Below are 27734 nucleotides of genomic sequence, written 5' to 3'. Positions count from 1 at the left end.
GACATGTCATCCTTTATTCCATGATGAAAAGAGCAGTGATATCCATATTAGGTATACAATGGAATACAACATTTATTCGCATTGTTTTTATATAGAGAAAAAGAAGACAAAGAAGAAGAAGAAAAACAAAGTATGCATAAAGAGAAGCATTATATTTAACACTGAGAGAAAAAGACTGTAAATAAATCCAATTGAATAAATTAAAAGAAGGACACATGTAGTGATAGTTTGATTGAAAGGGTACTATATAAAATGAACAATGAGATAAATTCAAATAAGGATGGATGGTAACATGTTCCAAGATTGATAGATGGATTTCTGTAACTGTCACTAGAAAGCTAAATCAATAGACAACATGAAAGGCACCACATGCTATAGATCAACGTGTCCAACACCGATCATTTAGGGCTACAGTGGCACATCTGCTATAGATAGAGAGAAAAAGCACTATGTAAAAATAAAGAAGGATGGATGGATGGGGTCCAATAGAAAAATAACTATATAATAATAATGTAATATTAAAAGCAAAGTTGCATAAATAGACAGAGGATGATGAGAACAGTATGTGTTATGCAAAGAATGAGGTTACATTCAAAATATTGTGAAAAATTCCAAGGAATGCGCTCTGTAAAACATAGAGAGATAGAATAATGTATAGATAGAAAAGAAACTGCACTTGTGCGGATACAGTATATCAGAAAGAAGGTATGTAAAAATGAAGATTTAGATAGATGAATATTACACAAATTTATTTTAAAATAACTGAAAAGCATTGTGTTGGAAAATAAATGAAGAATAAACGGGTGTATTTTAATAAGTGACAATCATTTGGTTCAGCCATATCCCAATGAAACAACTTTCCTCAAACAACACTTCCAAATCGTGGATGCCAGAGTCTGAACTGCATGATCAAATGTAACTGTGCAGAAAGAAAAAAGTACCATCTCAAAAGGTTGCCGATAATTGCTATGCATAGCCTCCTAATTGCTACAGTTCAAGATCAAATGTGTGCAACAGAACAAGCAGAAACCTAAGTCAAAGGTACAGCATGCTTATGGGGCAGAGATAAAACAAAGAGGAAATAAATTGTCACAGACTTAATAGAAGAATGTCACTGGGACAGGTGGGCCTTTGAATTGTTGTGACAGCAATTAACTGAGTTTTTGAATGTGGGCGTTAAGAGAGGGCACACATAGTGACCACAAAGGGTAATGTAGCACAGCACTGCATGTTACGTCAGTTTAAATAAGGCAAGCTGGATAGGCAGAGTTATTATGGTGTACCTGAATTCAAAATATGCAAGTGGATAATCTGAAAAGATTACACTGACATGATCACACAAGGTATTATATACTCCTGGCTACTAGAATGTGTCAGTACTCTTTAAGTGGCTTTTTGAGTTAGTTGTAGAGAATCGGTATACATCTTTTTTTGAATTTGCAAGAATGTCATTGAAGAGGGAACGGCAGCAGCCAAATAAAATACTGCAAAAATATACCAGTATATCTTTTTGTATGGAATAGAGAGACTAGATCTAATAAAACTGCAATTTCATGACACTTCAATATACTTTATTAGTGTTGCTAATAAGATACTTGCAGAATGCATTTTTATTAGTTCTCCCAAAGCAAATTTGATGAGATTCATGCAAAATGAGACTCAAAGCAGATAAATATTTGCGTCTAGGGCCAACATGAAAGTGTTCATATTTCTTGAGCTTCATATCCTAAGCTGCACAAAAGTTAAAACAGCACTGTAAATTATTTTTGGGATCTAAATTACCTGAAGTCATAGTAGGCTATAAATGTGCTTTTGATGCTTTCTGGTTTTTAAATAATTAAAAACTGTATATGAAGCAAATTAAATAATTTATTTAGTTTGAGGCACAGAAGCTCTTTATCAGTAGACTCTAAGATTCCTGCGGAAATGTTATTCTTAAATACGGCCCCCTTCCAGAAAACTGTCATTATCTTTTGCTGGGCTACGAAGTTGCAACACCATTTTTTATTACATGCTCCTTAAAACACTTAGAAAGTATGGTTTAATTATATATAAATTGTTTCTTATTAAATAAAAATATACTTCACTGGCAGTCCTACTAAAGCTTACATAAAAAATCTATTTTAACATCTTGCTTATATTCAGTTTATCTCCCCTATAAGTCTTCTCGGAGCACACATATTAATAAGGTTCCATTATACAGAATATCAATATTTATGCAACTCTAGCAAGGCAAGTATAAAATAATTAGTTGATACCAAGTATAGAGCTCTTAAACTGTAAAGTCGGCAAGCAGAGTAAGACTAAGTGTACTGGGAGATAAAAGGATAATGAGACAGAAAAGACAGAGAAAACGTAAGAGACACTTTACAGTGAATGTTTCAAACAATGGAGAATTAATAAAGTTAATATAGAGGATGTGGGATTAGCCATGAAACCAAAAGGTTGCCGCTTCAATATCTCCCCCTAACTGTGACCCTAATTATGTCACTTGTACATCTATGTATGATTGTTAAAAGTAATGTAAAGATCCACCATCTTGGAAAGAGGTGTCAGCCACATACATAATATTAATAATTTAAATGGTGCAGTAGATTGAACTTGTTCTTTGCAGACACAGAGACCTGAGTTCAGACCCGTGTCTCTGAAGACTGCATGTCCTCCTGATTTTTTGTGGGTGTTTCTCAGGGACGTCGGTTCTCATCACTGTTATAAACATGCAAGTTATGTTGACTGTCAGTTCTAAAAGGCATGCAGATTAGGTGGACCGGTGGCACTAAATTGGCTTTAGTGTGTGTGCTCACCCTGTGATGGACTGCTATCCTGTCCAAGGATTTCTCTTGCCTTGTGGCTTATGCTTGCTGGGTTAGGCTCCTCCTACCTGCAACCATAATCAGGATTAAGCAGGTTTAGAAAATGGTATGATATTGTGAGTATATTCATATCTATCTATCCACATTTCCTGTCCAGACCAGGCGTCAGAGTAGCACACAAGCCTACAAACATTCTGCATACAGTCCTTTTTAATGTAATAGCAGGAAATTGGCAGCAGATTCATGTGATTCATGTGCAGCTGTATACGTGGGACAAACATCAAAAAACACATTCCACACATATGCAAGAACATCACAATGCAGTCAAAAGAAAGGACCTCCAGTCTCTGAATTGCATACACACAAATTTGACTGGACACACACTTAAATGGGACTTGGTGCAAGTAAAATGTAAGGCTAATACTAGAAGTGCCAAAGAGCTGGCTTAATCGTGCCTCTATAATGAAAACACCATTATTAGACATTTGGATATGAACCCAACATATGCAGGCTTGAAAAGAACAACATGCAAATAATAAATAAGACTTTATGACTAACACCTTCCAAGCCCCACCCCATCATTCTCTACATCCACCTACACTCCCCTCATTATTTGCTATATACGAGTATTGCCTTGGATTCCAATAAGTCTAATCATGTTCCTCTGATGATTATTCCTGGTAGGAATCAAAAGCTTGGAAATAAAAAACTGCTTTAAGATACGCAATTCATTTTCTCCCTTTGTGAATTTCCAGCTACACGATATGCAAACTGTGTCACAGACCTTCGCTTCCATACATATCTATCTATATCTATAGATACACATGCATATGTGAGGGTAAACCAAAAAAGTAAAGGTAATTTGAAAATTATGCTAATTACAACAGATAGAAGCTGTTGCAATACAACAGATTTACAGTCGCTTATGGGTAGTTTGAATATGCTCTGCCATTAGTATAGCTGAAGCCAAGGCCAAATGAACTTGAATGCTTCACTGCAGGATTGCACCATTGAGGAGCATACTGTAGTGAGATTTCTTTGGGCAAGGATGAATGAAGCATGTTAGCTTGTTTTGATCAATACACGTTTTGGTTATCCATCGTTTGTAAACAATACCCCCCAAGTTGTCAGGCACTATGGCACGTGCAGATCCATAGCTGATATTTAAATGTGCAATGTAATCCATTTGTCTTCTCTGATGAGGGCATTCATCATGTCGATGTGGGCTTGTGTGCACAGTGTTGATAGTCAACCACATTTCAGCTTTGTGTTTTACACTGGTTCTTTCAGTTTTAAACCTTTCTACCCATTGATCAACTATTTGTTGAATGATGTTGTTTTCATTTCCATACTGAGCCTACATCCTTCACCGAATTTCAACAGGTTTCACTCTCTCTGTCCAAAGAAATCTCACTATGGCATGTTGTTCAACAATGGTGCAATCTTGCAGCAGAGCATTTGTGTTCATTTAACTTTGGCAACAACTAGACTAACGGCAGAGTGCTACACTGCATGAATTTGAACTAACTGTATGCCCTTGTCAATTTTATATATCACACCAGCCTCTATCCATTTTGTTTTTCCATTTTCAAATTGCCTTTTGCTTACCCCTGTGCGTGTGTGTGTGTGCGCTGTGTGATCTTTGGGACAAAAACCAAACCCAAAGTCTTCCTAGCAGTTTTACTATATTCATGAACTTGGAGAGGCGTCAACTAACTCTTAAGAATGAGGACATGGATCCACCTATGTTTTCTACCCCACTGGCTTTCGTAAGACAACACTGGTGATACCATATCTTAGCCGTATCACTTGCATATAAGCCTTATTAATCTTTGTCTCAAGAAAATACCTCCGGATAGACAATGTTTTTAGTGAAAACCTCAAGCCTTCCCCTCCATTGCTAAGGTGTTTCACTTACACATTGTTGGGGTACAGCATTTGCTTCTTTTCAACATTGTGTCTCTTCATCTGTGTCATATAGCAAAACGTCATTGTTGCATGGTGGCATTTGCTGCACATGGGTCTTATGTAGTGAGGTGCATGCAAGCACTGAAAAAATGTAAAAGTGTATGCATGCACCATCTAGTGTATATGGTTGAGTGTGAGCAGCCTGCTTCATACACACACACATAAGAGTCTTTCTTTTAAATATGTCTAATAGTATATAATAAAACACTAAAGTCTATGCATCTAGTTCTTCTGAGCAATCTGATTGGTCAGTTTGGATTGGGTGTGATTGGTCAGTTTGGCTTTTGGCGACAAAAAAAGGAAATGCAAATGTGAAATGCACGTGTAGGGAAAACAGCATGAGAGGCATGCAGAGAGTAGCCTTCAAAGACACCAAGTATAAAAACGTACAGGTGTGTGTGTGTGTGTATGTATGTATATATATATATATATATATATATATACTAGCAAAATACCAGCTTAGCAGATGGCGAAGTACTGCTTTAAAATTTTTATTAAGAAGAAAATTAAACCTTTTTAAACTGAGGGGAAAATATACCAATAATTATTTGTTAAGGATCTCTTTGTATACCACATTGTGAGTTCGGCCCTCCAGTTGTAATATGACCAAGCTGTGCGCTGAGGTTACTCTTGAGCATGCAACGTACAGTTGGCCATGTGAACAGTAATCTTGTTTCAAATCTCAAAGCTTGGATTGCTGCTGTCATAATCGGTTTGAGTTTCACGGTTTGTTTCAATTACGACAGTATTTGTAGGACTTGTGTTGAAGAGACATTCGGCATCTATCAAGCGTTGTAAGTATACAACCGGTTTCATCGATAACTTCACATCCAGCTTTTGAGAGTTTAAACATTCATAAACATCAAAGTCTCCACTACTGAAATCGTCACCTGTGAATCTAAGATGTTTAAGAACCGCATTGGCGGTTGTCGAAAGGTGTAAAATATTTGGCCATTTCGGTACACTTGAAAGCGACAACCAAACAATTCAGCGGCAGCCATCATCTCACATGCAGATCCATAGGTGAAGGGCTTAAGCATTTCACTCTTATAGTGCTCCTGTGTAGTATTGTTATCTCCTGTACCGTCATCAGTCCACACCTTGAACCTGTCCCAGTCATTCAATACATAAGACACAATGTTCCTCCGGATATCAAGAGTGAGCCTGATATGGTCGTGCAATATGTAACAAAGAGAATGGAAAAGGTAGGTGCCTTCTTCGGGCATGGAAACCACTCGGTAATTGACAGTTCTCTTTGATCAATGGTGATCACCTCGATAGACATGTTAATGGGGGTATGGTTGGAATGATAAAGGAAATGTGTACCTGAACAATGTTAAGTCTAAAATACCTACACAATAACTAAAGTGTCGTAATAAATGAACAATAAAACAGCGGAGAAGCCGTGGATTAAATAAAAAGGCTGTAGTTATCAGCCGGGAGACGTGAATCCCGTGGCGAAGCAAGGAAGGGAAAGTAGAGACTGGAGCGATAGACGGCTTTATATAGGCAGGCAGCCAACAATGTGGGAGGCATTGGGATGGGGACCCAACGCCGCCTCACACGGTGACTGAGCAGCAGGCTATGGACGTATATATGTACGTAAGTAGGATTCAGTTAGCATTGGGAACCAACAGCGTACCAAATTTCTTGAAGATGGGCCCATAAGTAACAAAGACCATTGAAAAGTTCAATATGGCGGCCGACAGTGGCATCATACCACCACAATAAGTACGTACATTGGTTTCGGTTAGTGCAGAGAAGCCGCCTACCAAATTTCGTGAAGATGGGGCCATAAATAAGAAAGTTCAACATGGCGTACGTTGTTGACCGTTATGCGTAGAATTTCAAAATGAAACCTGCTTAACCTTTGTAAGTAACCTGTAAGGAATGAACCTGCCAAATTTCTGCCTTCTACCTACACGGGAACTTGGAGAATTAATGACATTGAAAACTTCAATATGGCGGCCGACAGTGGCATCATACCACTGAAATAAGTACGTACATCGGTTTTGGTTAGCGCAGGGAAGCCATGTACCAAATTTCGTGAATATGGGGCCATAAATAAGAAAGTTCAACATGGCGTACGTTGTTGACTGTTACGCGTAGAATTTCGAAATGAAACCTGTTAACTTTTGTAAGTAAGCTATAAGGAATGAGCCTGCCAAATTTCAGCCTTCTACCTACACGGGAAGTTGGAGAATTAGTGACGTTGGAAAGTTCAATATGGTGGCTGACAGTAGCGTCATACCACCTAAATAAGTACGTACATCGGTTTTGGTTAGCGCAGGGAAGCCACCTACCAAATTTCCTGACGATGGGGCCATAAATAAGAAAGTTCAACATGGCGTACGTTGTTGACCGTTATGCGTAGAATTTCAAAATGAAACCTGCTTAACCTTTGTAAGTAAGCTGTAAGGAATGAGCCTGCCAAATTTCTGCCTTCTACCTACACGGGAACTTGGAGAATTAATGACATTGAAAACTTCAATATGGCGGCCGACAGTGGCATCATACCACTGAAATAAGTATGTACATTGGTTTCGATTAGCGCAGGGAAGCCGCCTACCAAATTTCGTGAATATGGGGCCATAAATAAGAAAGTTCAACATGGCGTACGTTGTTGACTGTTACGCGTAGAATTTCGAAATGAAACCTGTTAACTTTTGTAAGTAAGCTATAAGGAATGAGCCTGCCAAATTTCAGCCTTCTACCTACACGGGAAATTGGAGAATTAGTGACGTTGGAAAGTTCAATATGGTGGCTGACAGTAGCGTCATACCACCGAAATAAGTACGTACATCGGTTTTGGCTAGTATGACGCCACTGTCGGCCGCCATATTGAAACTTTCCAACGTCACTAATTCTCCAACTTCCCATGTAGGTAGAAGGCTGACCCTCAAATAAGGCTGAATTACAACAATTCTGCAAAGATGAGTGGGCCAAAATTCCTCCAGAGCGCTGTAAAAGACTCATTGCAAGTTATCAAATGCTTGATTGCAGTTATTGCTGCTAAGGGTGGCCCAACCAGTTATTAGGTTCAGGGGGCAATTACTTTTTCACACAGGGCCATGTAGGTTTGGATTTTTTCTCCCTAAATAATAAAACCATCATTTAAAAACTGCATTTTGTGTTTACTTGTGTTATATTTGACTAATGGTTAAATGTGTTTGATGATCAGAAACATTTTGTGTGACAAACATGCAAAGGAATAAGAAATCAGGAAGGGGGCAAATAGTTTTTCACACCACTGTATATATATATATATATATATATATATATATATAAAGTTTATAGTGTATGTATGCTGCAAATGTGTTACATGCTTTGTGTTTTCTGTTCTTAATTATTGTCCCCTCTTCTTAGGAGACATGCAGATACAGTAAAATGTATTTGTACTGAATACATATAACATTAAACTTGACTTGAAAAGATGTATATTAGAAAAGGAAGAAATGAATGATTGAATGAATGAATGTATGTGAAACAATTGATACAAAAGCAAGAAAATGGAAGATGTTGAATGGTTTTCATTTACAAAACAAAACTTACTTCAATAAATTAATGGTTTTCAAAAAAACTTCATTAATTCCAGTGCACAATCAGCTGCTTTTTAAACATTATTCTTTTACTTAAGAATGCTTTAAAAAAATCAAGATACAAATAATGAATTTGAGTGCTTAGCAATTCAGTCTGTGTAGACTTGTGCAAACTGAAAAAGTAGGTTAATGCCACCTTCTCTTCTTGTCACTACCTAAGATTTTTTTTCTTAGTAATTTAAGGATGTCTGAATGCTTCAACAAACATTGGTCATTTATATTGACTGTCCATTAATTTACAGTTTGGTCAGCACAGCTCTTGTTAGGAATGTTTTTGACTCTCATGGCGCGGTGGCATTTAGAAATCACATTTATTAGCTTGTTAGGCTGAACTCTTTATTGTTCCCAGGGGGCAATTTAATGTAAGGAAAATCCATAAGCAAACAAACCACATAAACAAGTAAAAAATTACAATTGCTGAAAGGAAAGAACAGTAATCATTGGGCCAGCAAGTACTGTATATACAGTAGCCACTGCTATAATTAGAACTTATTTTTTTTAAGAATTGGTACTGTGACATTGCATAATCCAATTTTATAAATGAAAATATACACAAAACATGTCACATGAATGCAAGGCTGACCATAGGATTGTTACTTTTTTACATACTATAATTTGTCCGTATGTTTCAGCTGATTTTTAATCATCAGCGTTAGATTTATTAAGCAGTAGAAAAAACAAAAGCAAATTCAGCTTAAGACCAATTATTTTTTGTGACTAGTAAAAAATCATGATTGAAAATTGTTGCTCATATTTCTATAGGACTTATAGGTTTAATTTTTTAAATATTTGTTTCAAAGAGCAATCTAATATTTTAATAAAACATTACAATTGCATACTGTTTTATAAAGAATTGGAAAAAGCAATTAAAAGGATGACTATTATGTTGAAAAACATACATGTTATGGTAGCTGAGGCAGAGAATCTTAAATTGTCATATTTTTCAAGTAAATATATAAATAAGCACTTTATATTTCTAAACGATCTATAGAGTCATTGTGTACAGTACACTATTCTATGTTAAACATACTGGCTTTAATCTTTTGTGTAATAAGTGTCAATATTTTATGCAGAATTATTATGGGAATAGAAGGCTTTATCAGGCAATACTGCATTATTAACAGTTGAGATTTATTTTTAAATGAGTACAATAAAGAGTAGTAAGAATAATTATTGAAAAAGACTCCTTTGAAAATCTCAAAAAAAGTAATTTTGCAAACACATCAATCATTTATATTTCTTAACTGAAAATATACAATATCAAGCTAAAAACAGCTTATATGTCCATTACTCTTTGTTTAGATAGCAAATTATTTTAAAAATCATAAAAGCTATATATTGTCTTCATATCCTGGAGGTGGCAAATGATCAGGATCAGGCCCAGGTCGATTTCTGCCTATAGGAGCAAATGGATCAAAGCGAGCTCCTGGTGGAACAGAGCCTGGAGGAAGACCCCCCTGGGTACCTTGTGCAGGATCAAAGCCACCTTTTGGAAAACCGGAATGCAATGGATCAACTATCATTCCCCCTTCACATCCTCCAAAAGGATCCAGGTCAGCTCCTCCTGCTGCAAATGGATTTGGGTTATCAGACCTTATTGGATCTGAGTTCCGGGGTGAACCACGTGCAGAACTGGGATGTGCATCTTGATCAAATTGGGATCCACTGGACTTTCTGCGAGTTTTCCTAGAGCTACCTGTGGAATCTGCCCTTTTAGAAACAGTGGGTTGAACAACTAATTTTACTAGATTTTTCAGTTGTGCCATATTTTTGTAAACCCTGCCAAAATCCTGAAGATGTTCTATATCAATGTGCTCAGTCAGATTTATTGTCAAATTAGCAACTTGTTCAGATCTGGAGGTTAACATATTTATAATGAGACTTGTATCAACTAAAACTGCTTTTATGAGGATTTCGTTCTTTTCATCATCTGACTGATAGCGTAAAGTGTATAGTTCCTTGCTACTGTTCCAGTTTTCAGGCAGAAGCTCAGATTTCACATCTGTAGTCGTTGACCTGTCTCCTATACCCAAGCACCTAAAGTCAGCCTGCAACAATTCCCAGTGCACAAAGCACACTATGGCATCCTGTGGAGTGGTGATGTCATGGCGGACAGAGTGGTAGAGCACCTCCAGTCCTGCCATCTGTACCACAATGATTTGTTTATGCCTTCAGATTAAATGGAATCCCAGTATGCTGCCATCAAAAGAAAAGTACACAGACTCAAACAAAAGTCTGGAAATGCTATTCATCAAAAGACATGCAGTTTCATTCCTACCTCATGCAGCGCACTTAGCCAGAACATATGAGCCGAGTGACACACACAAGAGTGAACATTGATTCTTATACTGACCTTATTGATAAAAAAAAAACAAATCTCATGAGATAATGAAACCCAACCCACTTCTGAGGGGAGGAGATATCAAGAAAGAAGGTGGGTGGAGCAAAGAGAAGATGAGTGGGTGTGGCAGTTATGATTTTACCAATGAACTACAAGTGATTTGATCCAAGTAAAGAGAATTATGCTTAAAAAATACATATATATAATGTTAATTAGTGTAACATTTATAGTAAAAATGCATATTACAGGAGAGATACCCAGTGGAGATAATGCAGTTTATAATTAAGGTTAATATTTTAATTAGCAATGTATAATTCCAATGAATTTTTTTTAAATCCATCTTCTCAATCCGTTGATGTGATGGCTTTTACAGCACAAGTCTATTAGAAGAAACATATTGTCATTTACAAGTAATATGGACAGAAGCTTATTTTGTTCAAGGCAATTATTAATGTGTAATGAACCCTGCCAACCCTGTAATTAGTTTATGCAGGTTTAAAGATGTATTGATATTATAATGTTCTTCATTCACAATGAGAAGAGTCAACATCATGGCAAAAGTGGTTAGCAGTCAAGATGAACAAATCGACAAACTGAACTAGCAGGTAAAGCGTGGTTTGCCACTTTTGCACTTTTTTTTTTATGTCCTAACGTCTTATATTAGTGCAAAGCCTTCTGTGTACTTAGAAAAGGATGTTGCTTTGTTTTCAAAGCGTATGACAGTGCTAGCATATTTCATTTTTGCTACCTGTCAACCTTATGATATGGTTTTGGCTTTATGCGATTCATTAGTTCCTACCCGCTTTATCTTTCTGTTGTAGTATTTGACTGATCTGTAGGTGTATTATGCTGACATAAAACAATGTACTGCAGTTGTTTTTAATATAAAATAAATGAAGCAACCATTATAAAGGGTTAAATTTACAAGCACAATATTCATTACTTGATTACTTTAGTAAAGGATTTCTGAATGGCTTACTTATGTGAGCAATGTGAGTAAAATATTTCCAAATTGACAATTAACAAATGCCTAGGATTTCAACACTCTGGTAAGTTACCATTAACATTCTAAATGGCGTCACAAAAAAAGCCAACAACTTCTTCAGGAAATAAGACATGGCACAATAAATGTCCAAATTAGATTCCTTGACTTCAGAAACCAGAGGTCCAGAAACTTGCATAGAAAAGTCACAAACACGTTAATAAAATACACAACTCACAATACTTGTTGTTTTTATCCTCTTTGCACTTGTCCATCCCAGTCATGAATACTGATACCCCGGCAGAACAGGAGGATGCCAGGGCTGTGGGTACCCAGGACATAACAGTCAAATAATGTGAAAAGAACAGGTCTCACCCTGGTTTAGTGGGGTCAGATGTGTATTCTCAAATGAAAATACACATGTGGGAGAACTTGATAAAAAGTTTGTACTGAATAGTGGCAAAGTCTGGTGCTGAAAATGTTCTGCCCACAAGATTTCTCCATAAAAACCCATCTCCGGTTACCTGTATTCTATGCACTTTAAATATTAAGGGTTGCAGTGTCTAATTCCTCTTCATGTATTAGACAAAACTGTAAAATTATTGTGGAAGACTGAGAGAGAGAGAGAGAGAGAGAGAGAGAGAGAGAAACTGAACATGAAAGAAAATAGAAATTCAAGGTGACTAAACCTTAATGATGAATGTATATGATGTTTGACAAGTGCTTCTGTCTGCAATGATACCTTTCTGTCATTTTTAACATTGCATCACTGTACAGCATAACAACAGCAAACAGAATTTAGATAAATGTTGTGGTCTGTATATACTAAGTGTTAAAATGCTATGGCTATATTCTGACGTGGCTGCTGTGAAGCCTTGTCTGTGGGTCTACTGGAGTGAGTTGAGTAGTGTTAGGCTCATTTAATGATTTTGAGTGTTTTGAATATGTTTTCTGCTTCGGTGTTATGGCCCAGAATCACACTGCTCTTTTACTCTGACTTCCCTGTACTCATTCCATACTGTTCACGCACACTTCCCTGCTCCCTCTCCTCTGCACCTGTGCTGCAGCTGCCCCGTGTGACTCCTGCACTCCGTCACCAATGCCGAGCAGAACTTTCTAGTTCTGCCATTCCACAACTTTCCATACTCAAACCCGTCTCACGCACTTCTTCCACCCTTTTACTGGGACTTCCTCCTCTCGCTTAGATGTTTCACTTGTATAATATACTGTGCCTTCTGAAGCACAGTGCTTAGTAGCTGTTCAGCCACATGGCCCTCTGCATCTCCAGCCTGATCAATACATTATTATTGATATGTAATGTCTGTCTATTATAAAAAAAAAATCTTGGAAGGAAACGGTACGTGATTTTCTCGAAGACACTTTAACGTCCCGTGAGACAAGACAGTGAGACAAAAGGACAGCTGCTGCACAGGCTTTTAAATGATTGACACGCAAGCAGAGCACGCAGCTTGGCAGCAGCAGCAAGACAGCAAAACAGCAGCTGATCTGATCGCATCAACTTAGCGTGCATTCAGCCCCCCCTTCACAACGCGAGCGGCAGAGATATGAAGTGGCTGGTGCCCAGCACGCCCTGTGGGGGGGAAGGGGGTGAGCTAGGAGGGGGCATAACCCTCTAGCTAAAAAAAACACGAAAATGCCTTTCTGAGCAAAGCACTTCCTGAGGTGTTTGCCCCGCTGCTAACCCTAGATACATACAATATATATATATAAATGCAAGGGAAATGTATGTGCAGATTTATAAAAAGAGCCAAATATAAATTTCCGTTGCATTCACAATCAGCTACAACATTTAAGCCGCCTGTCAAATATTGGGGTGGTCCAATCTCATACCATCAGTGAGGAATGGACTCCACAAGACCTCTAAAGTTGTCCTGTGGTATCTGGTACCAAGACATTACAAGCAAATCCTTGAAGTCCTGTAAGTTGTGAGGTTGGACCTCCATGGATTGGACTTGTTCTTCTAGCACAACTCACAGATACTTGATCGGAAATCTGGAAAATTGTGAGGTCAAGTAAACACTCTGACATGTTCCTCAAACCATTCCTGAACATTTTTTGTAGTGTGGCATAGCACATTATGCTTTTGAAAGAAGCCACTGTCAACAAGGAATACTGTTAACACAAAGGCATGTACATGGTTGTCAACAATCTTTAGGTAAGGTGGTACATGGCAAAATAACATCCACATAAATTTCAGGACCCAAGGTTTCCCAGCAGAACATTGCCCAGAGTATCACACTGCCTCCACTGGCTTTCCTTCTTCCCGTAGTGTATCCTGCTGCTATCTCTTCATCAGGAAACCGATGCACACACACCCAGCCATCAACACAATCTTTAAGAAACCAAGATATATGAGACCATTCCACCTTCTTTCATCACTCTATGGTCCATTGCTGACACTTGTGCCCTTTGCAGGTGCTTTTGCTGGCAGAGAGGGGTCAGTATGGGTACTCTGACCAGTCTGTTGCTACGTAGCCCCAAAAACAGCAAACTTCGATGCACTGTGTGTTCTGACATCATTCTCTCATGGCTAGGGTTTTTCAGCAATTTGTGCTACAAGTACAGTAGCTCTACTGTGAGCCATATAGGCTAGCCTTTGCTCCTCACATGTCTCAAAGAGACTTGGACACATACAACCCTAATAATTGTCATTATTTGCACCACTTTTTTCAGGTACTAATGACTGCATACAACAAACACCCCACAAGACCTTCCTTTTTGAAGGTGCTCTGACCCAGTTGTCTAGCCATCATAATTTGGGCCTTGTCAAAGTCGTTCAGATCTTACACTTGCCCATTTTTCCTGCTTGCAACACATCACCTTCAAGAACATACTGTTCACTTACTGTCTAATACATCCCGCCCCTTGACAGGTGTCACAGTAACAAGATAATCATTGTTATTCACTTCACCTTTCGCTGGTTTTAATATTATGGCTGATTGGTGTATATAGAAGTAGTTCAGCTTGTAATGGAAATATGTGACTTTCTCTCTTTCAGAGAGGTTATACATCTGGCAAAATATGAAGGTAATTCTCTGTGTGTGTTTTGTTCTGTACAAAATTTTATCTGCTGACACAGGTATACAAAGATTAGAGAATTGAAGAATATGAAAGGAAAACAGGCTTGACTAGCATCACAGTGATAGATGTGTTAATGTTTCTACCTTTCAGCTCCATACTGGAGTAAATCCCAGTCGAGGCTTAGTTAGTATGTAGTTTGCACACTGGGGCTGGGGTATCTTGAATTTCAAGAGGAATTGGCATATGTTGTTTTTTTAACCAAGGTTTAGACAAAAATCATACTACTCTTCTGAAATCACTGCTGCCTTTTTTAACTTTGTCCTTCTGCCAAACTGTCAACGTTGTAAGGGCACAGAGCCATTGAATTGCTCCATTACCTGCCAATGATAAAGTGTATCTCTCTTTTTAAAAAAAGAGAACTACTTCTACCCAATTAGTTAAAGAGCAAGGCACACAGACAAGTGAATATTCAATCCGAGTGAAAATGTCATCCAATGAGTTGTTTCAGTGTTGAACAGCCAGCGGGCGAGTCCCATCATCAAGGAAGGAGAAGATAACATGGACATCGTTTAAGCTAGCAAATTTGAATCTCACAGAATTAAATCAATTAATTAAAACAGAAATGAGTGCAAAAACCCTACAGAAAATAACCTCTCAAATCAATGTTCTTGCAACAGAGTGAAGATTGTACAAATTGTAGCACTATGCAGGATTATATTTTTCACATGTTCAAAGGCCATGTGCTGTAACAGGCAGAAAGAATTTTAACAGTGACAAGACTTAGAGTGAACTGTAATTACGGATGTAGGATGATGTGGGTCAGAAAATTGCCTCTTGTCTTGTTTCACTCCAGTGTCAGAGGTTTGCCTTACTTTATAAGCTTGTCTGAATTTTAACTGCCATTGATATCTGCTCTTTCAATTTTGGGCATAATGTCATTATTGACACCTAGGAGGAAAATGAACAGTCCAATAAAAAAAACCTATTGTGACTGAACTCACAAGGAGAGCAGGTTGATTATCTGCAATAAATGGCTATGCCAAGATGTTATTTGCGTCTACAGTATGAGAAGGGCACAGAAAGGAGACAAGTGGTCATCTTCAGTTGTTATATAGATGGCAGAACTTTGCAGGTGCTGCTCTGGATTCCAAACAAGGATGACTGGTTTTGTAACATTTGCAATCTTCTTCTGCATCTTTTTACTGATTTAATGGATGTATGGTGTTTTTTGATCAAGTTACCTGTTACTTGTTAATACAGGAGGGCTGGTTTGAAATGTTTAATATGTTTTGTAATGCTGAGTTTCATTAGCAGAGCAGATCACTTAACCATCGACTTCTAGCACATCTCAAGGCAACTCAACACAGCCATATTTAACTTAACATCAAAATATTCTTATTATATAAGATTTAGGGCACAGATAGGGTGACTAGTAGGGGGCACTGCAGCACCCCAGACACAAGTCCCAGGTGCAAATGCAGTTTATTACAATCAAACATTATAAAGATAGCTTTACAATAATGGCACAACACAATTCTTTCTTTCTTTCTTTCTTTCTTTCTTTCTTTCTTTCTGGGCTTTGTTTATTCTGCACACCCAAATCCAGCTTGCCTGGATGAGGTCTATTGGTTTGTTTTATCTATGACCTGGGAGCACTTTTGGTGCATTGTCTGCTGGAAGCATTTCCATGTAAAATGACATTCCATTAAAATAGGGATTGTGAATCCCAGCAGCGCCCCTGGCAGCTCTCACCTAACCCCTTGGGACCTCAGATCCCAGTATGCCTTGCATATGCCCATGTGGTAATCCTAACCCAAGGTTGCTGCTGTCTAATGTATGAGCATGTAGTCAGAGCAGGTTAACTCCCCCCAATTCTACCATTATATTAGCCTCCCGTCCAGGTAAGGAACCCAAACCTATCCTGGCAGGGGCGCCTGTGTAAGTAATCATCTGGAAGGGAACATCCTTTCTTCCTGCTTTTTTTCTTCTCCTGCCTTTCTGGCCATGCAAAGAACTGGAACCTATCCCTGCAGAGATGACAGCCATTGCCTGCTGTCTGTTACGACAGATAGACAGATGGATAGATGCATGTAAATGTAACATTCATCCATGTAACTGTCTTTATCAGTATTGGATTCAGGCTTGTCCATCCAATGGCACATATGGTTTCTCATGCAAATAGTGAACCACTGTGCCACTGTTAAACATAAAACATTGACCAACCTGTTTAGTCCAAGACAGGGTTGAAGGCATACACATTTTATCTTAGATGCTTTGGACAAGAAGCAGAAAGCAAACCTTTAAGGGGCACAAGTACATCATAAGATCCACTCAAACATATTCCACTCACACATACTCACACATAATTGCAATTTCTTCCAACATACATTATAGGTCTAGGAGGAACACAGTAGTGCCCACAGAGAAAGGAAGAAATACAAAAGCCATATAGGTAGCAACCAGGCCTGTGAATCCAACTGAGAAAGCTGAATTGATGATGCAGCAGTACTAGCCATTGTGCCACCATGCCACCCGCCCCTGAAAACATATCAGCAAAGTGCAAACTATTTTAAGTGCTTTCAGTAAGTATAATGCCCTACCTAACTACAAATAACTAAGAAATGTAATTTTACCATAAATAACAGGAAAACCTATGTTGTAGCTATGCTTGCATATTAGTGTTAACATAAACAAACCATCAGAAAATACTATGTGAAGCAACCCAAGCATTTGCAAGGAAGCACCAGGTTTCATTAATGACGTGGTTACCAATCACCCACTTTCTGGCCTCTGGACTTCACTGCGTTGCAATGAATATAGTGACCTACAGGGTTACAATCAAGTGCCAATATTTACAATTCCACAGCTATTCATCTTGGGACATACCTTAATGAAACCACTTCACTTCTGTGGCAGCTGCTTAAAGGATGAAAGGAAGGATGATCTTCTTTAGTTACAAATTCAAAAAAAATGCAAATGATGTGTACAGATAAAAAAAAAATCTGTTTAATGACTTAGGCTGATTCAGTCACAAGCCATAAAATCTTTGTGAAAGTAATAATGCAAATAAATCAGTGTTCTAGTGTTATCTTAAAAATATCATACTTTAGTTACAATAAAAAATATTGTGCGTTTCATTTAGTGTTATGTGAAACCAATGGAAAATATTACAATAACTTGGAGGAAAATGCCACTGGAGGACTGTTCTCTTTTCAGTCAGAGGAGGAGGCAGGGAGGGTCGTCCTTCTTCTGAATGGGACCCTGGTCTGGACCAACTGTACAGTACATGAAGAAGTTGTTGCCAGGTTTCAGTTTTAATTAAAATATATTTATGGATCAGTTTTTCAGTATATGCAAACTAAAAGAAGGAGAAAAAAAGTGTGAAGTGTTTTTGCAACCTATTACACTTCTCCCTGTTGTTTTGGGGATTGGCTCTGGCAAAGCGTGACTCCTAGTAGATTGAACAGGTAATGAAAATGGATGGATGGATGGCCTGATGAAGTCTGAAGATTAATATGACACTCTGCACAGTATATTAGACTTCCATTAATCAGAACTTAAAAAAAGCTGACAGAAATGATCTATGTCATAGATTTCCATTATGCTTATATGTCACATAGTAAATTATTAATGGTGTACTGTATATTTGGATGTGGACCCTTGGCACTTCTGCATAATATGAGTGGAATCTAGAAAACAATGAAAGGTGTGACTAACAGAGAAGAAAGAGTAAAATAAATATACAAGATATACTTATATGTTGTGATGCATGGCAGATCTGGAACCCTTTAAGGCAGAAGAGCTGGGACCCCAATGAGGCTCCCCAGTAAATACATTTCAGTGCAGTCGAAACGGTCCTAAGAGACTCCAAGAAAGTGAGAACTGCACAGTATAATGCGAGTCTGAACAAGGCCAATGGTAAACAAAAGTGTAGCCCCCCCACAAAGGTGCAGTGGGGTGGTGCCAAGCATGTTTGACTATGTAAGTGTATTTTTTTATTTTTCTGGATATGCCTCTTAATGCTAGGCATTTTAAAGCAGTGAATAATTTCACTTATTTTAGTAGTCTTGTTTAATAGGTCATTTTCTTGTCAACACTGGCAATATCTTTAGGAAGATCTGAATCAATGCCTGTGGTGGGCTGGCGCCCTGCCTGGGGTTTGTTTCCTGCCTTGCGCCCTGTGTTGGCTGGGATTGGCTCCAGCAGACCCCCATGACCCTGTAGTTAGGATAGAGCGGGTTGGATAATGGATGGATGAATCAATGCACTCACAGAGATGTATGACAACATTGAACTTGCCCTGTACCCTGTTACTCTACAAAGGAATCAATGGTTTTGAATTCTACTGGGACCCCTTTTATGAGGTGATTTGGGTGGGATGACAAGGTTGTTTTACTCCTTTTAGTATTTGATCTGCTATTTTTTTCCAAAAATCAATTTTGGTACCTGTTGCTTTCATGTTCAAAATTTAACATCAGAATAACAATTCACAAAAAAATGACCTGTCCAGAATTCTATTCATATCTAGGATGCATACTTGGAGTCTAAGCTCAAGTCACATGACGTAAGCTGTGATAGTAAGCATGTTCTATAGTTGTATTTCAACTTGTTTTATGATTGTTTTCAGTTTAGCATTACAAATTTGAAGTCTGTTTATTTTAACTAATTTTGAGAAAGTCTATTTTCTTTAAGTTTTTGTTTTGCGGAGCTCCAAGTAGCATCTTGTGACCATCTTAGTTGTGTTTCTGGCATCCTGAGGATGTCATCAGTCAGTCAGTCATTTTCCAATCCACTATATCCTAACACAGGATCACGGGGGTCTGCTGGAGCCAATCCCAGCCAACACAGGGTGCAAGGCAGGAACAAACCCCAGGCAGGGCATACACACACACACACCAAGCACACACTAGGGACAATTTAGGATCGCCAATGCACCTAACCTGCATGTCTTTTGACTGTGGGAGGAAACCCACGCAGACACGGGGATAACATGCAGACTCCACGCAGGGAGGACCCAGGAAGCGAACCCAGGTCTTCTTACTGTGGGGCAGCAGCGCTACCACTGCGACACCGTGTTGCCATCCTGAGAAGGTAATGCTATAAATATGGCAACATCACGACTCTCGGTATTCCTCAGTGGATACACGTAATTCAGTTCCAATTTCAAATAGGCTCTAGCTCTAGGGTTGTGTTTATTTCATTTGCTGTTGACTTTCATTTTGGGTTTGCAATTTGGTTTTGGTAGGACGATCTTTTTCAGTAAAGGCCCCTGCCTGTCCTTGACTACGATTTTTGATCTGTGTGGTCATTTCTTGCTGCATCTTTTGCTCACCTTAATCCCAGGAAACTCTGTATCTCGTAACAGTCAGCATTGTCTGTATATTAAGTCAGAAAGAGAAACAATAATTCTCTGGCAGTATAAAAGAGCAACTTTCAAGAGCCTGTTATTATTTGTTACTGATTAATTTTATTTTATTTTATTTTTGGAATATTTTTTATTTATATTTACACCGTTAATAATTTTTGTTGTTTTCATAACAGCACTGTGTTGCCATTTTGTTTACCTTTTTCATGTGGCCATCACCTGTTTTGTGCAATTTTCTTGATTAGAACTGACATGTTGTCTATAACAATTGTTGCTGGTTGTGAGATGATGGCTGCAGCATGAACCATCAACACATCTCCTCTATAGCAGGTGACTAGGCACTCAGTAAGGTGTGCAAATTTTCAAATATGAAAGGGAAAACTCAACTAAAGTCCTACAATTAAACAAAAATATGTTAGGGAATTGTATGTTGTTTTTTTTTTGCTCACTCTCTGTGATTTCTCTCGTAGTTAATCTTGCTTTCAAGGGTAGCACTCTGGTAGACTGTTTTGTCTCCCCTGAAAGATGCAGCAAGCCCAAGCTGCTTAATTCACCTTCCAGTCCTTTTGTGGATGTTCTTTTGTCAAATAGGAACTTGACAGCAACCAACTTGGAGTAGTGGCAATAGGGACAAAACAAACTGCTCTGCCATCAAGCAAGAATTGCTGCAGATAGTCAGTGCAGACTCAACAATCCATTTATGAACGAACATTCAGAAGGGAACTGTATACTTAGATTTCTGGTGCAGAGCACCACAGAAAAGGCTCTTGCTAACAGCTATTCACAAATCAGCACAGTAACTATGGATGCAGAGCCACATACATCAGAATGTTGAGATATGGAAATACTGTATGTTATCTAGTCTGGTAAGTTACATTTCTGCTTTTACTCCCTTGATGTGAGGTAACGGGTACATTGTAAACCACTTGAAGCTTTAGGGTGCTGAGCAAGGTGCTGTTCAAGTGTGAAAAGATTCTTTGATGTTCTGGGGGTTGTTTCAGTTATGAGGCAATGGGTTGTTTGGTTGTGTAAACACTGCACTTCAGCCAAAAGGGCTGCATTGGGCTTCTGGGTGACACTGTGCTACCTTTTGTACTTCATCTCCATAGTCAACACAGAATTGCGACCCTGGTATTCTAAGGTGACAACAGTGTGTCATTGGCACAAAGAATACTCTGAAGCATTCCACAGATGCACAAAATCTGAAGCATTCCACAGATCCACAAATCCACATATTTAAATCCCATAGAAAAATCTGTGAGACTAAGTATTTGGAGCAATGAGTGTAACACTGGTGGAGCCATCCAACTAATGTGGCTGAACTACAGGATTTGGTCCTGGAAGAGTGAATAAAAATTGATGTCACCTACATCCGCAAACTGGTGCTGTCCATGACAGACAAAACTGCAGCTGTTCTTTGGTGCCCCAGAGGAGTTATACAGTCATGGCCGAAATTATCGGCACTCCTGGAATTTTCCCAGAAAATGCACCATTTCTCCCAGAAAACTGTTGCAGTTACAAATGTTTTGGTATACACATGTTTATTTCCTTTATGTGCATTGGAACAACACAAAAAAACTGAGAAAAAAAGCCAAATCTGACATCATTTCACACAAAACTCAAAAACCGGGCTGGACAAAATTATTGGCACTCTCGACTTAATATTTGGTTGCACGCACTTTGGAAAAAATAACTGCAATCAAGCGCTTCCTATAACCATCAACATGCTTGTTACACCTCTCAACTGGAATTTCCGACCACTCTTCTTTTGCAAACTGCTTAAGGTCTCTCAGATTTGAAGGGCACCTTCTCCTAACAGCAATTTTGAGATCTCTCCATAAGTGTTCATTTGGATTTAGATCCTAACTCATTGCTGGCCACTTCAGAACTCTCCAGCGCTTTGTCTTCAACCATTTCTGGGTGCTTTTAGGGGTATGTTTGAGGTCATTGTCCTGCTGGAACACCCATGACCTCTGACTCAGACCCAGCTTTCTGACACTGGGCCCTACATTGCACCCCCAATATCTTTTGGTAGTCTTCAGATTTCATGATGCCTTGCACACAGTCAAAGCATCCAGTGCCAGAGGCGGCAAAACATCCCCAAAACATCTTAGAACCTCCACCATGTTTGACTGTAGGTACTGTGTTCTTTTCTTTGTAGGCCTCATTCTGTTTTCTGTAAACAGTAGAATGATGAGCTTTACCAAAAAGCTCTACCTTCGTCTCATCTGTCCACAAGACGTTCACCCAGAAGGATTTTGGCTTCCTCAAGTGCATTTTGGCAAACTCCAGTTTGTCTTTTTTATGTTTCTGTGTCAGCAGTGGGGTCCTCCTGGCTCTCTTGCCATAGTGTTTCATTTCATTCAGATGTCAAACTGACACTGTTGCACCCTGAGTCTGCAGAACAGCTTGAATATGTTTTGAAGTTGATTGGGGCTGTTTATCTACCATTTGGACTATACTTCGTTGCAGTCTTTTATCAGTTTTTCTCTTCCGTCCATGTCCAGGGAGATTAGCTACAGTGCCATGTGTTGTGAACTTCTTGATTATGTTGCGCACAGTGGACAAAGGAACACGAAGATCTCTGGAGATGGACTTGTAGCCTTGAGATTGTTGATATTTTTCCACAATTTTTGTTCTCAACTCCTCAGAGAATTCTCTGCTCAACAGAAAGGTTCAGTCAACTTTTCTCCATTTTAACTGGCTTCAGGTGTGATTGCTATATTGCCAGCACCTGTTTCTTGCCACAGGTGAGTTCAAACGAGCATCATATGCTTGAAATAAAACAATTTCCCCACAATTTTGAAAAGGTGCCAATCATTTTGTCTGGCCCATTTTTGGAGCTCTGTGTAACGTGATGTCAGATTTGGCTTTTCTTCTCTGTTTTTTTGTGTTGTTCCAATGCACATAAAGGAAATAAACGTGTATATCAAAACATTTGTAATTGCAACAATTTTCTGGCAGAAATGGTGCATTTTCTGGGAAAATCCCAGGGATGCCGATAATTTCGGCCATGACTATATGTAATTAGATAAGATATAGCTGGGAAGACCAGTTTTTCTGTGTGGTGAGTTTATGATCCCATTATCTCCTCATCTTCCACAATTATGTGAGAAATTACATAAGCGACTATAAAATGTATCCTTACCTTGAGAAAAATAGTACCAGGAATATACGATAAAATGATTATGTCCCTTTTGTTGTCACAAACTTGCATTGGAAACACGGAAGACAAGTTTTCTTTTATCGAAATTCAAAAAGGACGTATTTAGTACATTTTTATGCTCTTATTTTCTGTTGGAGCCCCATAGTATTCATTGCAAAATGCCAGAACTGGATATGTATATATATTTTTTTAATTTATAGGAAACGTTTAACTTTAGAACACAGTTTCATGTGGTAAATACATATATATTGTACCATGTTTGTTAAGATATAACTTTAACTTGAAAAATACCAAACATATCCCTTAACAAAATTCAGAGCCTATTTTATGTGCAGGCCTGGATTTACTAAAGTGCCTCTGAGGTTATTCTAAGTAAAATATTTTGCACAATAAATATTTCTCTTTTGGTACTCTTATATGGTCTGTGTCATACAACACTAATCCATACAGTACTTAATAAATCAAAGCATTTTATTTTGTGTGATTTAATTCAGTGAGCCACAAAATCTATACTAATAAAAGGCAAAGCCTTCACTGACTGACTGACTCACTGATTCACTCACTCACTCACTCATCACTAATTCTCCAACTTTCCGTGTAGGTAGAAGGCTGAAATTTGGCAGGCTCATTCCTTACAGCTTACTTACAAAAGTTGGGCAGGTTTCATTTCGAAATTCTATGCATAATGGTCATAACTGGAACCTATTTTTGCCCATATACTGTAATAGACTGCAGCTCAATGGCCGTGGGAGGCGGAGTTGCGTGTCGCGTCATCACGCCTCCCACGTAATTGAGTGCCTGCCCATATAAGGTCAATATTCGCGGGTGAAGGACTGTCCTTATACAAACGATCTTCGATGCATGTACTCCGAGCGGCTTATGTGAACTGACTGTGAACGCAGTACACATACAAGCATATTCATAAGTGCAGCTACTGCGGAAACAAAGCACACGGTGGAAAAAGTCAATGTCGTCAATATTCGCGGGTGAAGGACTGTGCTTATGCAAACAACCTTCGATGCATGTGCTCCAAGCGGCTCACGTGAACTGACTGTCAACGCAGTACGCATACAAGCATATTTATAAGTGCAGCTATTGCAGAAACAAAGCACACGGTGGAAAAAGTCAATGTCCAGCTAAAGGAAGACAGTGTAAAAAAAACCCATGCATGCAGTGTGTGATGTCTCAGATAAGAGTACCGATGGGTAGTGAATGAAACCTGTTATCTTTACAACGGTTGACAGACACAGAATGTAACTTGAACACAACACATCCTCCAAATACAAACCTGATTGAAAGAAATAATGATAATCAAATCCTTGATGACAGCAACACTCATAACAGTCACAAAATAATTACATTTACAATCATGTTATGTTATTTTTAAAATGTTCCATTTTTTTTTCATCACTACTTCTCCGCTGCAAATCGTGGGTATTTTGCTATATATATAAATATATATATATGTTTAGATGTATGTGTGTGTGTGTATACATATATATATATATATATGACAGCATATATATATGCCAGCAACACTCATGACAATGACAAAACAATTACATCATTGTTACGTTATTTTTAAAATGTTTCCTTTTCTTTTTCATTTCTTCTTTAACACACTACTTCTCTGCTGCGAAGCACAGGCATTTTGCTAGTTAACAATATATGAGAATACAGGAAATGAAATACACTGCCAAGAAAATGTATAATGCAAACTAAAAATGTATATAATTCTGCACTTTAACAAATTAAAACAAGTCTTTTTTATTTTTATTTATTCCGTTTTTTTACTGTTTCAATTTTTTAATGTTTTGGGATTAATGGGCATTTCTACAAAAATATGTCTTTTTTATTTGAAGTTTCACAAAAAGCATCTATATATATAATTCACTAAGACAGAGAGCCACGCCCGCCAACTCTAAGACCATGAGATACGCTCGACAGAGCCCCGCCCACCAACTGTAACTAAGGGCAAGCAAGACAGAGCGCACATAAGACAGAGAGCCACGCCCACCAACTCACAAAGCCCCGCCCACCAACTCTAAGACCAAGGGATACGTATAACAGAGCCCCGCCCACCATCTCTAATCCTACTTCCATGTCCACCGTCGCTCGCGATCAAACAGCAATAATTAGCAAACAAACAAAGATAACTGGCAGTAACATTGCAAAATTCACAACTGGTATGCCAGTTTGAAAAGATTTTTGTTTTGAGGGTAGTTTTAAAATGTGTTATTGAATCGACCTGATGTATATGAGAGAGAAGAGAATTCCTGAGTTGAGGAGCACTATGAGAGACGCTCGAGCTCACATAGCACAGAGTTTGATGTATTGTACAGAAAGTACAGCTACAGATGAGAAAGAGTGAGCGAGACGAGTGTCAGTCTGTAGGAGATCAGTGAGGTTGTGGAGAGCTTTAAATGTTAAGAGCGGTATTTAGTATTGTATTCTGTAATTAACAGGGAGCCAGTGAAGTTGAGAGAGAATAGGTGTAGTATGTTCAGTGGATTTAGAACAGCAGGTTATTATCCTGGCAGCAGAATTTTGAATAAATTTTAAGCGATGGATAAGTTTTTGTGGGATGACAGATAGAATACCATTACAGTAATCTATACGTGAGGTGACTCGGGCATTAACCAATACTTTAGTATTGTGTTGTGTAAGAACAGGACAAAGTCTAGAAAGGTTTCGGAAATGGAAGAAAGCAGTCTGAGTCACAGCCTTTGCTCAATACTTTGTTGATGCACCTTTGGCAGCAATTACAGCCTAAAGTCTTTTTGAATATGATGCCACAAGTTTGGCACAGCTATCCTTGGCCAGTTTCGCCCATTCCTCTTTGCAGAATCTCTCAAGCTCCATCAGGTTGGATGGGAAGTGTCAGCGCACAGCCATTTTAAGATCTCACCAGAGATGTTCAATTGGATTTAAGTCTGGGCTCTGTCTGGGCCTCTCAAGGACATTCACAGAGTTGTCCTGAAGCCACTCCTTTGATATCTTGGCTGTGTGCTTAGGGTTGTTGTCCTGCTGAAAGATGAACCGTCGCCCCAGTCTGAGGTCAAGAGCGCTCTGGAGCAGGTTTTCATCCAGGATGTCTCTGTACATTGCCGCAGTCATCTTTCCCTTTATCCTGACTAGTCACCCAGTTCCTGCCACTGAAAAACATCCCCACAGCATGATGCTGCCACCACTATGCTTCACTGTAGGGATGGCATTGGCCTGGTGATGAGCGGTGCCTGGTTTCCTCCAAACGTGATGCCTGGCATTCACACCAAAGAGTTCAATCTTTGTCTCATCAGAACAGAGAATTTTGTTTCTCATGGTCTGAGAGTCCTTCAGGTGCGGGCTGCCATGTGCCTTTTACTAAGGAGTGGCTTCCGTCTGGCCACTCTACTATACAGGCCAGATTGGTGGATTGCTGCAGAGATGGATGTCCTTCTGGAAGGCTCTCCTCTCTCCACAGAGAACCTCTGGAGCTCTGACAGAGTTGGTCACCTTCCTGACTAAGGCCCTTCTCCCCTGATCGCTCAGTTTAGATGGCCGGCCAGCTCTAGGAAGAGTCCTGGTGGTTTCGAACTTCTTCCACTTACAGATGATGAAGGCCACTGTGCTCATTAGGACCTTCAAAGCAGCAGAAATATTTCTGTAACCTTCCCCAGATTTGTGCCTCGAGACAATCCTGTCTCGGAGGTCTACAGACAATTCCTTTGATTTTATGCTTGGTTTGTGCTCTGACATGAACTGTCAACTGTGGGACCTTATATAGACAGATGTGTGCCTTTCCAAATAATGTCCAATCACCTGAATTTACCACAGGTGGACTCCAATTAAGCTGCAGAAACATCTCAAGGATGATCAGGGGAAACAAGATGCACCTGAGCTCAAGTTTGAGCTTCATGGCAAAGGCTGTGAATACTTATGTACATGTGATTTCTCAGTTTGTTTTATTTTTAATAAAGTAAACTCAAGTAAACTTTTTTCACGTTGTCATTATGGGGTGTTGTGTGTAGAATTCTGAGGAAAAAAATTAATTTAATCCATTTTGGAATAAGGCTGTAACATAACAAAATGTGGAAAAAGTGATGCGCTGTGAATACTTTCTGGATGCACTGTATGTCTATGTTTTCCGTAGCCTGCTACAGGAAGGTACTCTCTCGACCATTGGCGTTGGTTTCGCTCCTTGCTATTTTCGTTATACTGCGACGGTGGTTTCCTAAGCCTTTGTTATACTGAATTCCTTTCTCACCAATTTTCCATTCCTGTTCTTACACCGCCATATGCTATGGTGGGCTTCAGCTAGTTTTCAATAATATCTTAAAATGTTACTTTTTTTGGTCACATTTATTCTATTTTCTTGCAGAGCACAGTGAGCTCCATCAATTTTCAAGACAAATTCATCTAATTAAGGGCACAACACGTCAAAAGACAGCATGGAAGATACCAGACAGCATTTAGAAC

General features: G+C 38.8%; 2 protein-coding genes across 7 annotated transcripts in view; one reads left to right on the top strand and one right to left on the bottom strand.

The window, feature by feature from the left end:
• The window catches only part of ppp3ca (protein phosphatase 3, catalytic subunit, alpha isozyme), a 442233-nt gene that overhangs the window by 174807 nt on the left and 239692 nt on the right, over positions 1 to 27734 (top strand). The window lies entirely within an intron of this gene.
• On the bottom strand, positions 9712 to 10524 carry LOC120542611 (proteasome inhibitor PI31 subunit-like). The gene has a single exon (XM_039775185.1). It carries the CDS (start codon positions 10522 to 10524, stop codon positions 9712 to 9714), a length of 813 nt encoding a protein of 270 aa, XP_039631119.1.

This window comes from Polypterus senegalus, chromosome 13, assembly GCF_016835505.1.
Source record: "Polypterus senegalus isolate Bchr_013 chromosome 13, ASM1683550v1, whole genome shotgun sequence".
NCBI classification, from domain to species: Eukaryota; Metazoa; Chordata; class Cladistia; order Polypteriformes; family Polypteridae; genus Polypterus; species Polypterus senegalus.
This window is presented reverse-complemented; position numbering and strand designations above follow the sequence as displayed.

Excerpts from the sequence above, each read along its gene's own strand:
- LOC120542611 (XM_039775185.1), bottom strand. The coding sequence starts at position 10,524 with ATGGCAGGACTGGAGGTGCTCTACCACTCTGTCCGCCATGACATCACC.